General features: G+C 45.1%; 1 protein-coding gene and 1 long non-coding RNA gene across 2 annotated transcripts; both read left to right on the forward strand.

Annotated features, from left to right (window-relative positions):
- Positions 1 to 893: 893 nt before the first annotated feature.
- On the forward strand, positions 894 to 7,072 carry LOC126519237 (uncharacterized). The gene is made up of 7 exons (XM_072284628.1): positions 894 to 1,143; positions 2,476 to 2,559; positions 3,355 to 3,405; positions 3,490 to 3,552; positions 3,633 to 3,692; positions 3,791 to 3,844; positions 7,068 to 7,072. The coding sequence occupies exons 1-7, from the start codon at positions 1,077 to 1,079 to the stop codon at positions 7,070 to 7,072; spliced, it is 384 nt and encodes a 127-aa protein (XP_072140729.1). The 5' UTR covers positions 894 to 1,076.
- A 558-nt stretch (positions 7,073 to 7,630) lies between these two features.
- Positions 7,631 to 10,482, forward strand: LOC140213796 (uncharacterized). Its single transcript, XR_011890772.1, has 3 exons — positions 7,631 to 7,684; positions 9,259 to 9,481; positions 10,360 to 10,482. It is a non-coding gene; the product is annotated as an uncharacterized lncRNA (long non-coding RNA).
- The last annotated feature ends 6,815 nt before the right edge of the window (positions 10,483 to 17,297 follow it).

The following is a 17,297-nucleotide window of genomic DNA, read 5'->3' on the forward strand; positions in this document are numbered from 1 at the left end:
ATTCAATGACAGCTTGAAGGAAGCCATGCTTTGCTGATGTGTGAATGATCTTAAAACACCCCTCAGTGCAGAAACCGCCGACAGGAACACAGACAGAAGGCTTCACTGTTCTTAAATTATAATTTAAAACGATAATTTGCAGCTGAAGAAAATTCAACAATTGCGATGCTCCCTAAGGCGAAATTTGAGCGCAACTCTGTACGTGTTTTCGTTTTGGAATATATTGGCTGACACAGACAATCTGTCTCGTGTGACATGTTGCAAATGGGGCAAAGTGTGGCACGACTTCGCCAATCTTCAGATCATCAGAGCCAGCGCGTGGGCGCGATTCACAGCCGCCACCGCCAGACCTCCCAGATGACGCATGCTACTCTGGCACCATTTTGTAGCTATCGTCGCCAAACTGCGCTTCTCATGCTTTCACCATACCCCCCTCCGCTTTCTGCCTCATGGTTCTGCTGCACCCTCCTCTCTGCTTTGCTCCTCTCTGCTTTGCTCCTCGCTTCTTTCATGCCCTGCGGCGTTCTGCATTCCCTCTTTCATTCTTTGCTGTGCTTGTTCGCCTGGTTACAAGTGACAGTGCTGACGCTTGCTGCAGGAACAGGCGCCTAAGACCTGTGCCCTAAAGATTTGTCGTGGTTTGGGATTCGAATCTGGGAGCGGGACAAATTTTTGTTCAACTGCAAAATTTTGCCTAAAATTATCATATAAGCATGTTTCGTGCATGTACTGTGTGTTTTACATTTGCGAGATTGCACTGAAGGAATTTTAAGATGAGTTCTGTTGTGTTCTTGCCATGTTCTTAAAACTGATTTTGTTTACAACAGCAGCGCACACAGGCAACAAAAAGTATGAGAGTGGAAGTTCAACAAAGTGTAGAAAGGGAACTGCTCGCAGAAATCCAAGCTGCATGCCCGCAACAGCATGTGCAGTGCACATGCTGTGACCAAGGATGTGTTGTTGTCGAAGAACTTGCGAAGTGCAAAAAAGAAACTGCAGAGCAAAGCAAGCAGCTTGAGGAACAAAGCAAGCAGTTTGAAGACGTCGCTGAAGAGCTAAGAAGTCTTAAGGAAAAGATGCTCATCTTGGAGAACAGAAATGCACATCTGCAAGATGCTTTGGCTTCAAAAGTCTTAGCAAGTGGTGAGTAAGCGTTCGTTTGCTGAAGGTGGAATTAAATATACTCGAGTGCAAGTAGAATTGGCAGAGAATTAATGCATTCAGCAGCAATACTCAATTAGCGATATGTTGGCGTGATCGCACACTTCTGCAGGGAAATTGTGCTCTGCAGGTATACCTTAATGCAACATAACGAAGCACTCTCGCTAAAGCACTGCAACTAAACTGAACTCTATCACACAATTTGTTTCCAAGTAACGGTCCTCAACCAGTCTCTGCCATGGATACTCCCTGGCAGCAGCTGCCATTAGCTTAGATAGGGTAGCTCGTCTAAAATGTACATGGAAAGCTGTAACTGAACTGAAGCAATGCTCTGGAAGACAGCCCATGCATTTATACGCTTGGCAAGGCAAGTGCTAACTTGACTCGGGTTGCCACGTTGCAGCATGACAATGTGTGACATGGCCCTCACATGGACATGTGTTTGCTGTAACCCATCTTCTGGGTCCAAGAATGTTCATTAAATGTGTAACGTGGTGCCATTGCAGTAATGCATATTTTGACGATTGTGCTGGTTTCGTTTCCACCTAGCAGAAGTTCGGCCCAAGTGAGCCCGTAAGTTGGCTCGTACTGCTCGCATCATTGGCCCTTTCGTTTTAGTATCCTAACCATCCTAAATATGTCTGGTTGTTAGTTAATCTAGGCCTGGAATTTTCACTCGTCTACTGAGGGGAATTAGTCATATCTTTAAAAGGCCTTGGCAACATTCACATTTACCTGTTTCTCATGCCATTAGTTCGTAATTTTTCAGTCTTGAAATAACTGCTAGGGCATCATAGTATATAAAGTAAAATTTGTGGGCTTGTTTCAGCAGATGATTGAAGTTTATTCTGATTGATTAATGAAAGGAGACGGAGCTTTATTGTGCAGTATTAGCCAAAAGTAACAGCGAAGTTTGTATCACATGAAGTATGATTGAGTGCCCATGCAAAAAAACATAAGAGAAGAATAACAAAAACATTTGTGAAGGTGAGGTGGACTTTTTGAACCCCTTTGTCTTTTCTAATATTGCAATACTCGAAATATTTCAGACTATTGAAAGCTAATGTAGATAGTGGAGAAACCGCAGTCAACGAGCAATTCTATTTGCTTTTTAGTGTGTCTGCAGGTGTACGTTCCATTCCTAAATAAAATTTTGTTCTTGCATACTCATTAGAGTGCTTGTGAAGCTGTATTAGCAAATTGGTAGCTACATGTGCGTGTCTACCATAGGTCACAGCCAACTGTACCAAATTACATTCTATTCTGTGGAAGCAATCCAGTCATCTGTAGCATGATGTATTGCAAAAATTTCAGAGAGCAGGATTATCTACGCCACGTCATTGGGAGTTTCGGTGGTGGCAGGTCCTCCAGTACCAACAGGAGCACAAGGAGCCAACGGTAAGTTGTAAAGTTAATTGTGTCATTTTTGTTAGCTTAATATTTCTATCATTGTACAAAAGTCTTGACTTGGCTTTTGTTTATAAAGTTTTGGAAAAATTATAATCGAAATTATGAGCGTGTTCTGTTTCAATATGCAAGAACATTTAAAAAATGCAAATTTTCAGCCCGTCAGCTGGCAAAAAATGTTCCTTATTACGGCTGCTCACTCTTGGGAAACACTCCATAATGTGACTTTCTAGGGTCTGTAAAATGCACTGTGACTGCTGAGAAGTGGAATACATTAAGAGGCTATTTTTAATGACCACAGCCATTTGAAGGATGACGACATATCTTTATGGGCGTCTGTCAATGGGGCTTTCTCCAAAAATCACAGCCTCATAAGAGCTCTCCGTTTATTCATAATGGCAATTTTTAGGTAATGCTAGAAGCCTTCATAAAAACACCCTCTATGCCTTCCCTGTTCTGTGTGCTATTCATGCAAATGGCACGTAGAAGGCATGGGGTGTACTGGGGGCGAGGGGAAAAAGAGAGCATAACAGAAAATGATTATCCTGAGTCATGCTTTATCACCATGATATGCGCTCCTGTCTTTGATGGCAACTGGCAGAGGGCATGAACTGCTTGTTTGGCCACAAGTTTGACTTCACATGTTTATTTGATGCAACTAGTACAAAGGGCCACTGTTGTTAGCCATTGGCACTTTTATATATATTTACAATCTGGTGGATGACTTGTTCACTCATATCTCTCACCTAAATTTGGATATTTTTGTTTTATCTCTTGGAACCACAGATCCCGTACCTCTGGTTCAGCCGCGCCATACAATTTTTTCTGCAAAGCCCAGTAAGGATACATTTTCTTTGTGGTCGTGTTGTTGAACCTTTGAGAATATCACATATGTGAGTGGTCATTAAGTTTTACCTTCAGGAACCACTGCTGCCCCGGCTACAATTGTACAGCCACTATCAGCTGGCTACTTGTCGGAGCCCAGTAAGAATAATTTTTCTCTGTGGCAGTTCAGCGAATCTTTCAGAAGATAATGTGTGTGGTAATTGCACTTTTGTCATCAGGAACCACTGTTGCCCCAGCTCCAAGCCAGCCAAATGCAGTGGACTGCATGTCAGAGCCTAGTAAGGATCATTTTTCTCTGTGGCAGTTCATTACATCTTTCAGGACATATTTTCTGCAGTCTTGGCAGTTCTGTCACCAAACAAATTTCCTGCTGCAGGTACAAGCTGCACACAAGTGCAGAGCACTGCAAGGGCTTCGACACCAGAGCCAGGTAATGAGACATTCTTCTGTGGTTCCATCTTCAAGTTGCACTTTCATGTCTGCATTCATTTTATTGTGCAATTTTTAAAGAAATTATAACTGCAGCTTTGCACAATAGCATGGTAAGACGGTATTTCTTTATACAGCACTGTTCAGTTCCAAGCACAAATTTTTTTACTTGTGCAGTACTTCACACATGTTGAATTCAATGGTAGATCCAAATCAAGTTTTTCTGCTCTGCATGGAGCAATCCTATTCCAATGGCAGAATGAGAGCGTGAGTTGTGTGTTACAATGGCAGATTGGGATCAGGCACCGATTCCGGATCAGTCTGTGGAGCAGAAATATTTTCTCCACCAGAATTGGCAGATTTGACCGGAAGTCCACGTGACATATTTCCTTCACCCACCTCTGCTTCCTGTCATGGTCGCTTGTTTTCGGTCGCGGGTGGCTATGGACGTTAAAAATATGGATGCTACGTCGCGCCGTGCGTTTTTGTTCCTGATAGTGACAGCTCAGACTCGGACACTATAAATTCCTAAGTGCAGTGATGATTCTTTTGATGCGGAAGAAAAACAAACGCACGGAATGCCGGGATGATCCAGGTGGTCATGGTGATGAGGCCTACCCAATCCACCTCTAGGTTAGCGCCCTCTCACTTGATTTCCTTGTACTAAGTACCCCATGGGAACGCACACATTCCATTTGCAAATTTGACAAGATCTCAGTCAGAACGACTTGCTCCGTTCGTGATCTGGCCAAGCGCTCGCGATCTGCCATTGGAATTCAACATCACTGATATTCACTCTTGCTCAGCAGTGCTTACTCACTGCCACTACCTTACAAATTCATTTGTGCCTACAGGCGCTCATCATGCATTTGCACTTTTTCACATTTGCTTTTATGATGTCACTGATGCCTACTCGTGCTAACATTATGCCCAGTCATGTCCAAAATTTCACGGAATAGAAGTGGTTTATATATTTTTCTTTTATTTTCTTTGCTTGACTAAATTAGTTATGGTGGGCACACAAAACTGAATTCTGCTTTTGACAGAACCTAGCAGTTTACCTGAAAAACACTACCACAGACCACCTGGTAAAAGTTAATTTTCATGCGGAGTGTTTTTTTCCAAATTTGGAGGTATCTGTGAAGCAGCAGAAACAGAACATGACAAGCAACTGTTATTATATTATTATTATTATTATTATTATGTACTGTATATAATGTAAACAAAATGGGTTGCATGGTTTGGCATTTTAAGAGAAAGATGGCATATAAAGTTCGAGAAATGCTAGGTTTTACGATATTGTAAAAGTGATTTCAACATTAATTTTTCAGCGCCAGAAGATGGCTTCATCAGCGAGATGCCAGGCATGGTGCCAAATGACTTCGGTAGGAAAATATTTTGTTTCACATTAATTGTAGTTAGGGGTGTGCGAATATTCACACCTTTCAAATAATGAATAGTGTCCCTTCGATTCGGTCTTCGAACCAAATAGTCACTATTTAAGATGTGAATTTCTTTCTAATACTTATTGAATAAATTAAAACGCCAACTATGCCCAACTGAACATAGAATTGGAGCCAAAGTATTGTAAAATTTCGCCCGCATATTTCATAGTGGAGCAGGCTACGTTGCTCAGGTTGCCAAACTTTACAGGCTATACAGTGATCATTTGCTCACTCTGAAGAGCCCTGTGCATGCGAAGACAGTACTTTCTTGCTTCTAATGGTCCACTTGTGCATTTAATAAACACTTCATAATGTACCATGTAATGACGGAAACCTTGTTCTACATCAATTGTGATAACTGTTCATTATTCGCAAACTATTTGAAAACTGTTCGGTTCGATTCAGTTCGCTATGGCAGTATTTGGTTTGTATTTGACTCGGGTGTCAAAAATCAGTATTTGCACGTCCCTAATTTTGGTGTGTGTCCATGTAATGTTTCTCACTACGCTGCATGCGATGATGTACACGGAACTGACAGTACAATGCCGCTGTGCTTTCCTGTTGCGCTTACAGTCAGGCTATTAATGTTGCGGGTACTTAGCTAGTTGAAACTGTTGAATCTGCGAGTACGATGTGAGCCTAGCAAGAATATTACAGGGTGGTGAGGGTTCAAAGTGGTGAAGAGTCCCTCTGACAGAAGCTGCCCTTTGAGATCTTTGAGCCGTCAACTTCAGCTTTAAGTACATTTGCTTTTGGACATACTAACATTGCAGCTTTGATTGCTGAAAGCATGCGCAATTCCATGGAAATAAGTCAGTCATCCATACAAACACTGCCTTGCACATAATGGTTTACGAGCCGCATAATCTTTTCTGCTTAGCGGGATCAGGACCTATGTTTGAATTTTTGAATGCTCTTTTTAGAACAAACAATACTTCCGTCACATGCTGAAGCCAGAAATCTTTCCTTAAGTGTGCAATACATCGAAGTATGTGTGGCCAGTAGCAATACATATAGAATGTGCATGACCTTCTCTGCTCCTAAAATTAATGGATTGCCTTACTGAGGGCCCACATGCCATATTCATAGTTGATAACCAGAACAGCTCAGACACTGTGTCGACACTTCTGTGATATTATAGATAATTACATAAATAGGGTTGTGCAAAGCAGAGCCACAGTATTCCTTGATTTCTTTTACATGTTATTCTGCTTTGCTGCCGGTATGGCAATTTAAACATTGTACAGTTGCTGACCGATGTTCTGGGCCTCGCAGGGACCGAAAAATAGTCCGAAAAATTTGTTCACCCCCCAAAATAAAATTTATTACATTTTAGATTTTTGATTAAATTCTTAAATACATGTATTAGGCTTCGGGCAGCTTAAGAAATCTCTAATAATGCCCTGCCTCATACAACGTTGGAGGCAATCAGATTTGCTTGGATTTGTGCAAGAGTGACATCATCTCCATACACGATCTGATTAGAGCGTCACTGTATTGGTGATTTCCGTTGCCAGGGTCGCCACGGAGATTGGAAGAAATGAGCCATGTTTCTTCGCACCACTTGGCTCTCGCGAAGGCACATGAGGTGGTGCACACAAATGCGAGGCCACACAAGTACACACAAAGATGCGACATTGTCTCTGTGACACACCTGCTCTGTAGAGACTGCTTGCAGAAAGCAACCGAAACTTATACCGGTGTCACGTGGCCACTTTCAATTGAGACTGACCGCGATTTGGATTGAAATTCTCGACCGCGATTGGTTTTCTTCCACAGATTGAGCAAAGAAGCCAATCGCGACTGGGAAATTAGATTTGGATTGGGCTTGATTGCAATCAAAAGAGCGCCGCGTACAACAGCTTTATTAGATGCGATGACGTCTCCGAGACACACCTGCTCTGTAGACACCCCACAGAAAGCCTATATGTGCACACCACATGCACAAATCAACTGAAACTTTAGAACTATCTATCCTGCATTGAGTGATTATAATGATAGTGCTAACTGAAAAAAGAAAGAATAACGCTGTCCCTGGGAGCGTTTTGTCGGCCAAGAAATAGGGGGCACCTGTGAGACCAGAGAATTTGACACGCTTTCTGTCGAAAGCATGCATCTCCCTATTTTGGAGGCTATAGAGCCTACAATACCAGTGTGTGGCATGTCCCACACAGCGTTCTTCGCAACTGATATTTTTGGTTTCCATTCCTTGGTAATGTGTAATGGTTACATTGTACTCTTTCCTTAGCATGGAACTCCTCTATATTGCTTTTGAAGTATCAAACCTGGCAGTTCAAGGGAAAAGTTGTACATTTTCCTTTGCAGCTGACATTGACCTGTTCGCTGAAGAAGAGGCCGTCGATGTGGTAATCGGATCCTCAAGAGATGATGGAAAGGTAATTTTTAAGTCACAGAATTGTTCTTTAGGGCTCCGTGTTACACTTAGGTGCTAAAAGTGCTCATACATTTCAGAATGTTGAAGAAATTTACTGAGTTATGCACCTTTTGTTTTTTCTTTCCGAATGTAAGTAACTGTGTATGATCCATTAACTAGATTTATGGCTGAGTACCATATTTATGCATCTAGACCAGTCCTGCTCCTAAATTAACACCTGAAGGTCTAAAGTCAAACCAAAAAAAGCGCTTTTCTTGAATGTAAGCTGGACAAAAGAAAGGCTGACAGACACAAAATGCAAACAGCATTTCTTAACTGCGAACCTGCCCCAGATCATGTGATGTCATCATTGCTGCTAGCTTTGTCGCTTGCCGTATCACTGTCAGCACTAGAGCACACCATATTTGGTGTCATCTAGGGCACTTTAGTTGCTGCGCTCCTTGAAGACATGCAATCAAGCTTTGTGGCATGTCGTCCCATGCTGCAGTGACCCAGCTCGCCACTTGCTCTAGTGATCTGCATTTGATACAACCTTTGCTGTTAGCTTACACGCTTCATCAGTCAGCCACATCGCAAAGTATTTCCGCAGGCAGTCCTCGAAACACTTGTTGATGCAGACATCAAGTGACTCAGGCTGGCCCATCATGCCATTTGGAATGATAGTGATGTACGTTCAAGTATGGATAAAGGACAAGGAGACAGTTCTTCAACGGTGTTGCCACGTGATTCTTATCCACTAGCCAAACATGGCACTTTTCAACTGGGTATCAGCATCTCTGGGGAAGGCTTCCTTAGCAGGCAGTGTCTTCCTCTTATAAATTATGTAGATAGGCAGCTTATGTCGATCAGCTATGCTGTACAGCATCATGGTCACAATTCGCAACTGGCCAAGCACAGTCACCCCCTCGGCGCCATCCTCATCAGCTTGCCACACCACAGGCATATCAAAATAAATGAAAAGGGGTGAGCTTACAGCACACTACTGTAACCACTTTTGGTCGGCTCGAGTGCCAAAGTATGTGCTTGCCTCTGCACTTTGTTCTTGAAAATGGGGCTCAAAAACCTAATTAGTGGCCTACTCCTCTTTTTACATGATCACAGTGAATGTGAAGTTTTTGGTTTGTGTACATTAACATAATTATGTAATCATGCAGTCCTTGGACCACAGTGCTGGTGCAGATTTCTATATTGCCTCTAGTGACTGCACAGAGTAACCTGTGGAAAAGAGTGGTCGTACAGATATTACATGGAACATATTTGAAATTCGGCTACCCAATGTCTAGATAGATTTCAGTGATTTCATCAAGCTGTAGCAGTGAATATTCTCGCAGATAATTGTCAGTTTTCCAAGTTTAGAGCTTGCTACTGATGCCTAGGAGATTTTTATGTAGGAGGGTCTAAAAGATGTATAAAAATATTACTGGATAATTTAGTTCCGCTCATGCAGGTATCGGCCCAAATGACACAAATAAATGTGCCAAAATGCCAGCAAACTGCACAATTGAGAAAATACAGTGTATATCGTCCAGTATAAAATCTGTTAGCTACTAGCTCTGTATGTATGATATATTGCAGATGTATGCTGGATCCGGGAAGTGGATTGACAAGGCAGCATGGGGGACACTGTTCCGGGCGTCGGGCGACTCCATGTTTTGTCGCATGGCTTCAACTATTTACTGGACGCCTGATGAACTCCGGAACAGAAGTGTCACCGGAACCTTGTCAAACAAGTCGCGGTCCATGGGAAGGACGGAGGCCAGGCAAGCTGTAACACCAGAGAAGCTGTCATCCTTGAAAAGTATGCACAATTGAACATACTCTTCAAATGAAAAAAATGTAGCAGCAGTATTTTTTGATACAGCCACTGAAGGTGGTGCTGTGCTTCGCAAAACAGTGCGCTTAATCTGCATTGATGTGCCATCCTGTAATAAACAAACTGAAATCCTTAATAACTCCTCATAGTAGTGAGCTTGCTATTGAAAATGATATTGATACAGAAAACATACTATCTAGTAACTCATTTCAATTAATATTTCACATAACGGAGACATTAAAACACATGTCTACTATTATTCCACATTCAGTTGTGGTAGTTGTCTAATTCTGAATAAATTAGAATTTTATGGTGTCTGGATGTAGTGCTGAGCTCAAACATAGCAGCACTATCCAGTGTGCTTGATATCGACAGCTTTATAATATCAGTGAAATTACATCAGCAAAAAAGAATGCATATGTATAGGAGTGCTACTTTTGTGTAATTTCGCTACTTTCTGGCAGACGATAAACCAACAAGGCTACGTGTTCACAATTGAGAGCTGCAATGCTGATCAGAATGCTTTAGCCTATAATTAACCTTTAGCCTTACTGACTCTGACAGGTGCCATACAGATGGCAAACGCGAAAGGCCACAGTAACAGCGAAGCTGTTGTGCTAAAGCACCATGTTGTGATACTCTGCTACTGAAATATTTCATGTTGAAGCTCTAAAAAGAATTTGAGGCATGCAAATGACTAGGCAAGAAGTAGCCTGCAATTTTGTTGCCATATTAAGCACGTAGCTATGATAAAATATTTCGTTTAACCTTCGGTATATTGTTGGGAACATGCAGTCTCATGCTGGAAATATTTGTTTAGCTGCTTTCATTACTTTATAGCTGTGATTGCTTTACTTGTGCAGGCCTCCTCCGGATCTTCATGGGCAGCGATGTGACGCCAGAAGACGAGAAAAAAAGAATGAAGAGTGTACGCAGGCACCTGGCGCAAAAACTTGCTGATGCACAAAGGAAGTAGTGCCGCTGATACAGCTAAAAAGCCTGTCCCAAAAGTTTGTGCAGTTCATGCCACCACACCCTCTGCTGCATTTTTGCTGACTCACTGCACAAGTGAGTCAGCAAAAATGCAGCAGAGGGTGTGGTGGCATGAACTGCACAAACTTTTGGGGCAGTCCTTGTACAGTCATCATCAGCCTATTTTATGTCAACTGCAGGACGAAGGCCTCTCTCCATGATCTCCAATTATCCCTGTCCTGCACCAACTGATTCCAACTAGCACCCGCAAATTTCCTCATTTTGTCGCACCACCTAGTGTTTTGTCGTCCTCTACTGCACTTCCCTTTTCTTGGTACCCATTCTATCACCTTCACGGTTATCTACTCTATGCATTACATGACCTGCCCAGCGCTATTTTTTTCTCTTCATTTCAATTAGAATGTCGTCTATACCCGTTTGCTCTCTGATCCAAACCACTCTCTTTCTGTCTCTTAAAGTTATGCCTAGCATTCTTTGTTCCATTGCTCTTAGCGCAGTCCCTAAATTGTTCTCAAGCTTCTTTGTCAGTTTCCAAGTCTCTTCCCCATATGTCATCGCTGATAAAATGCACTGATTGTATACCTTCTTTTTCAATGATAATGGTATGCCTCGTTAATTTGAAGTCATTGGGACCGCAGAAAATCTTCAAATTCAGTTTGCCGCGTCCTGTAGTTCGAGGCTCCAAGGGTCATGTTATTTCTAGTTGACCAACTACATGCAGCATTTGAGAATTTCCACAGTGGCACTCAACAAAACTGCCGATAACTTCCCCGAGAGCGGGTGCTCGGAAGGGCTCGTTAGCGCCGCCATTGTCGCTGTGATCGCACATTGGCCGCATCAGCGGTAGCTTCACACTCCAAATGTGAGTAGCATGTTTGTTGATCTTTTTCAAAGTTCAGATACTCGGCGAAGCCAACTGCACTGGATTCGCTATCTCTGCGCAGAGTGCATTGATGCGGTCACAATACTCAGCTCCATCGTCATCAAGTGCACGTGAATAGTCAGCATCGACGGTGCTTTCCTTCGAGAAGCCATCGTGTTCAAAACACCGCATGACCAAAGTGGGTTCCACTTGCCTCCATGCATACACAATAACACGTATGGCCCCGAGGAGGTCGATGGAGTACTCCTTGCCGTTGTCGAAGCAAAGGAGCATGCGCTCGAGCAGGTGGTGGCGGTAAATCTTCCTTGTGTGTTGAATGACGCCTTGGTCCATTGGCCGCGAGATCGACGTGGTGTTCGGAGGAAGAAATACCATCCGGATAACTTTCAGGTGTGGGGTGACGCCATGCGCTGGGCAATTATCAACAAAGAAGAGCACATTCCTGCCTGTGGCCGCGAACTTGCGGCCAACCTGCCGAACATAATCTTCAAATATTGCACCTGTGACCCAAGCTTTCTTGCTGTGCCGGTATGATAAGCTCATCTCTTGGCGGCAGCCGTGCATTTTTAAAGCAGCGAGGCTTCCCACTCTTTCCAACTACAAGTAGCGGCAGCTTGTGTTCGCCACACATGTTCGCACCGAACAGAACAATGATTCTTTCCTTGCCCTGCTTTTGACCCTTGACCGCGGTGTCCTTCACTGCAAACGTTTGCAGCATCTTGTAAAAAATGACTGCCTTGTCAACGTTGTACACATCGTCTGTACCGTACTCGCTAAGCAATGGAGCCAACGTGTGTTCCTTCCAGGCGTCGATGACCCTCTTGTTTGCGCTGCCGCTCTCGCCACAGACTGCTACGAAGGTCAAACTATTGCGCTCTTTAAAACTGCTGAACCATCCATTGCTACACTTGAACTCTGCGTGCCGAAGTTGTAGAGCCAAATCGCTGGCCATCTCCCGCAGTATCGTCCCATTGACGGGAAGGTGGGCTGCGTTTGCTTTCTGCATCCAGCGAAGTAAAGCTGATTTCACATCTTGGTACGTGGGAGCCCGTACTTGCGACCGCTTCGGACATCAACAGAATTCCTCATTACATCGAAAGCGTCCATCACCTGTGAGGCAGTTGCCTCAGCAGGCACATCCTGTACGTCATCTTCGACATCAGAAGAGTCTTCATTCTTCATCATTGCAGGCGGCTTTGATAATCTGCTCATCATTCACCTCTTCATGAACTATAGCACAATCGTCAGCACCGATGTATTCATCAAGCTCGAGATTAGGCAACACGTTTCCCATTTTTTCCAGTGTTTTCCAGGCGGCCGTGATCCCCGGTGCCGCTGACGCCTCTTCGTCGGTGGTGCGCTAGCAGTCTAAGGATAATGAATAAAGGGAAAATGAGACACCCACCTGTTCGTAGCAATTGCTGCAAAGGAAACCCATACGGGTTCCTCAAAAGGAAAGCCTCATAGTTGAAGAAAAATTCGTCCTGGTCAGGGACGTTTTCTTCAACTATGAGGCTTTTCTTTTTAGGAACCCGTATGGGCTTCCTTTGCAGCAATTGCTACGAACAGGTGGATATCTCATTTTCCCTTTATTCATTACTTCTCTCCACCTTGCGGGTTTCCGCAGAACTACTACGTCAGAGTCTAAGGATAGATCTTCGGCAAATCCGGGTGCCTAAAACAGTTTGCAATTACTGAGTGACCCAGTGTGTTCCAGGCAGCAGACATAATTTGCAGTGCCACGTACATGTCCACTTTCGTGTCTTGGCTGGTTTTACTGTTGAAGAGCAGCCGCTGAATTAACCTCCCGCGGTAAGCGCGCTTCAGGCTCAGAATCACACCCTGATCGAGAGGGTGTAGGACAGATGTGCAATTTGTAGGGGAAAACATCAGCTCCGTGTTAGTGAGCTTGACTTCTTCGGAGTGATGGTCTGAACAATTGTCCAGAAGCAAGCAAACTTTATGGTCCTGCCGCTTCATGTTGCAGTCGAATGCCACCATCCACTCTGTGAAAATAGCGCGGGTCGTCCATGACTTGTTCGCCTTGTACTGCATAGGTAGGCTATGGGATCCCTTGAAACAGTGTGGCTTGGCACTTTTCCAATGACTAATGGAGGACGCTTGTCGGAGCCATCCATGTTTGTGCAAAGCAGCACCGTCACACATTTTTGCTGTTTGCCCCCGTGACAGTGCTGCCCCTTAATGTCAAGCATCCTGGCCGGCAACATCTCGTAGAATAGCCCAGTCTCATTGGCATTGTAGATGTCTGCCGGCGTGAAGTTGCCTAAAATGCCGGCCACATTGCTCACCTTCAAAGCTCCGTCAACGTCTGCGGACATCGATTTGCTGCACAACACTTTTCCGATGATGTTATGGAGGACCTTGAAACAGTTCAGCCAGCAAACGCTGGCTTTAAAATCGTCAATGCCGAGTAGGCAGGCGTGGTTCAAGGCTTTTTGCTGGACGATGCTTCCATTGAGGAGGACGTTCTTGCCTCGTACTTCAACACACCACGCATGCACCGCCTTGTCCAGCTCTTCATGGAGGGGCCGCGTCACCTTTTTGTGCTTGGAAGATGTGCCTGAAGCAAGTGCCTTTTTTACGCTGTCCTTATTTCCTAGCATCGTACACAGCGAACTGGCCGGAATCCCAAAGTCTTCAGCGATTGCCACTTCCTTCCTTCCACTCACAGCTTGGGTGATGATTTCAGCTTTCTGCTTGAGGGAAAGGGTTTTGCGTTGACATCTCCTCCCACGCATGGATGAAAGCTCGTTGTCGAAGAGACGCTGCGAGTGACGCGACCACGAAAAAAAAAAAAAACCCAAAATGGCGAAACTGCAATCACATGATTTCGTGCTTACTATGGCTTTGGATTTAACTTAAACTTTTGCCAATAACACTTGTTCTGGTTTTGATTTTGACTGCGAAAATTTCGTTGAAGCGGAAACGCTCACCAAAAATGGCTCGTGCAGAGAAACTTGGGGCTATAATTTCTATGGGATACTGACGGGGAACTAAGAATTATTCGTTGTAGCGGTATTCATTGTGGCGGGATTCAACTGTATTAGATATATATGAATATGCTAGTTCTATTAAGGCCGGGTGTATTACTGTGTAATAAAACTTTGAAATTATCAATCAAAGGTGTATTTTCTATACAGCAACTATCAGCGTAGTCAAGCATGCTTGGTACGCAGACCACTATAGGGATGTATTCTCAGAAGATCACTTTCAGAGGTAGTTTCACTTTTGCGAGGATCAACAATGGACAGCTGCACACAAGCGTCGGGCAAAAGCAAGAATCTTGACGGCTGAATCGTGAAATCTCGCAAAAGTGAAGCTATCGCTCAATGTGATCGTCGGAGAATGTTGCCTCAGGCGGCGGCAGCCAATAGTAGGTACCAGCAGACTTACAGGCCGCCAGGCTTACAAACTGACAGACTTACAGGCTGACAGACTTACAGGCTGACAGACTTACAGGCTGACAGACTTACAGGCTGACAGACTTACAGGCTGACAGGCTGACAGACTTACAGGCTGACAGACTTACAAGCCAAAATAACGTATAGCCGACAAGCTGACAGGCTGACAGCCTGTTGGGTTTCTTGACTGGGGAGGCCAACAGAAACAGTTTACTGGGGCGATACACGCGCCACATGATAACTCGATAGCGCCAGGGCAAGCTCAGCGCAACAAGGCGGAAACTACAGGCCTGGATATTTTTCTTGTTTGAACGGGAACAGGTAAACGCGAGGATGGGTTCCAAAAAGGCTTTTTGTATGGTGTTATATTAGAGTGCGTGACCGTACGAAAGTGTCAAGAGCGCTGTCGCGTCCCGTTCACTGTACATGGCTCACGAGAGGCCAACAAAAATAAAGTTTACTGGGGCGGTACACCCGCCGCATGATAATTAAATAGCGCCAGTGCAAGCTTAGGCCAACAAACACGGCGGAAACTTCAGTGCTGGATATTTTTCTTGTTTGAAGTGGCAGAGGTAAGGTTCCAAAAAGAATTTTTTTAAGGTGTTTTATTAGAGTGCCTGACCGGACTAAGGTGTCAAAAGCGCTGCTACGTCCAGTTCACCGTATATGCTCACTAGAGGCGAACAGAAATGAAGTTTACTGGGGAGGTACCATCGCCACATGGTACTTCAATAGCGCCAGGGCAAGCTCAGCCCAACATACAAGGCGGAAACTTCAGTCCTGGGTATTATTATTGCCCCGGTAAACCGCTCGTTCAATCTCCGCCTCAGTGAATGGATAATCATCCCGTACCGCAGGATACGGACTCTGTACCACAGCCCGGATGCGACGATGGTAGTCAGTTGCGCCGACTGCAGCACGCCCTCTGTCAATTCTCCATCCGGTTGACGCAGCGGAGGCAGTACTGCTCTCACATTCACTTTGCCGAAAACTCTTTTGAAAGGTTGTGCACACATCGAGCGCTTGCTGCACGCTATACATTTTTCTTTTGCAGCGCATTCCTTTTCTTTTTCTATTTGACGCCGGAATTTCGCAAGCGCCGCGCTATAGGATGCCCTATAGACAGCCCTCAGCGCTGGGTCACGGCACCTTTGAAATCGACGACGCATAGCATTAACGTGCTTTTTCTGCAGATTTAATTCCGGCGTCCACCAGTTTTTTCCATTATCGTTGCAGTTCACCGGTCTCATAAACTTTTTGCGAATTTCTCCAATGAGATCGTACATTTTCTTAACGATCATATCGAGCGCCCACTCCGACCCCACAACCGCTCCGCTCACTCTATAAAACCATGCGTGGTTTTCAAGGGTCTGTATCAGCTGGCGTCTGCCGCATCGCGTGAGACGCTTCTCCCGCCTCTGCGACGCGGCTCCCAGGACAACATCGATGTATTGATGCTCCGAGAAAGAGTCATCATCAGCGACGTGCCAATCATACCCTTGCCTGATTAACTGAGGGCTGGCTAGGGTAACATCAATCCAGCTCTGGGTATACTTGTTAACGTACGTGGGTGACGATGCCGCGTCGTTAATCACCACCAACTCGTTTGCCGCCGCGAACTCGATGAGGCGCGATCCCCTGTCATCATTTGCATTAGGGCCCCACATTGCGTGTTTCGCGTTGAAATCCCCCATCACTATGACATGCTCCGAACGACATTTCGCTAAGCTAGCTGCGATGCCGTCGAACGTTGCATTCATAGGTTTATGTGGGGGTGCGTATGCCGAGATGATTGTCCAAACTCGGTCTGCCCCACTACATCGCACCGCAACCACCAGCTTCGAGATGTACACAGGAAAAACATCAAATACTGGGTGGCGCACTACCACGGCACTGAGAGCACCTTCTCTCTCGCCGAAGTACAGAAATTGCGGTGGCAAACTTGGCGCGTTTCCCTTCGAAGCGTATGGGTCACAGATGGCCGCTATGTCAATTCCTTTTTCCTCCATTCTGAACGCCAGTATCGCCGTCGCGCGCTTGGTATGATCGAGGTTGATTTGCACAAGGCGCACCGATGTGGTCATCTCGGCCCTATTTTCCATAAGTACCAACCGTTCGGTGTCTTGTCGATGATCATTGACCAAGCGCGCGAAGCACCACCCGTTCGATTGCATGTTGGTCCATCCCCAACCCCCCCCCTGCGGAGCATACGCGCCCCGTGCTACGGCCCATAGCTAGTGCGGGCCCGCAGTCGCACCACTCGCTCCTGAAGGACTGGACAGCCCGGAAAGCCCGTGGGGTGACTGGTGTCACGACCCACCTTCTTGCATTCTGAGCAGCATACCGCTGCCTCGCCCAAACGCACTCTGCATGTCACCGCGAGGTGATTCTCGCCGCACTTCATACACACCGCCTTGGTGGGCTCGGCTTTGTTGGGACACGTCGTGCGACCATGACCGTACGTCGCACAGTACGTGCACGTCGGTACGTGCAGGTCCTCCAT

Source organism: Dermacentor andersoni, chromosome 10 (assembly GCF_023375885.2).
Source record: "Dermacentor andersoni chromosome 10, qqDerAnde1_hic_scaffold, whole genome shotgun sequence".
NCBI classification, from domain to species: Eukaryota; Metazoa; Arthropoda; class Arachnida; order Ixodida; family Ixodidae; genus Dermacentor; species Dermacentor andersoni.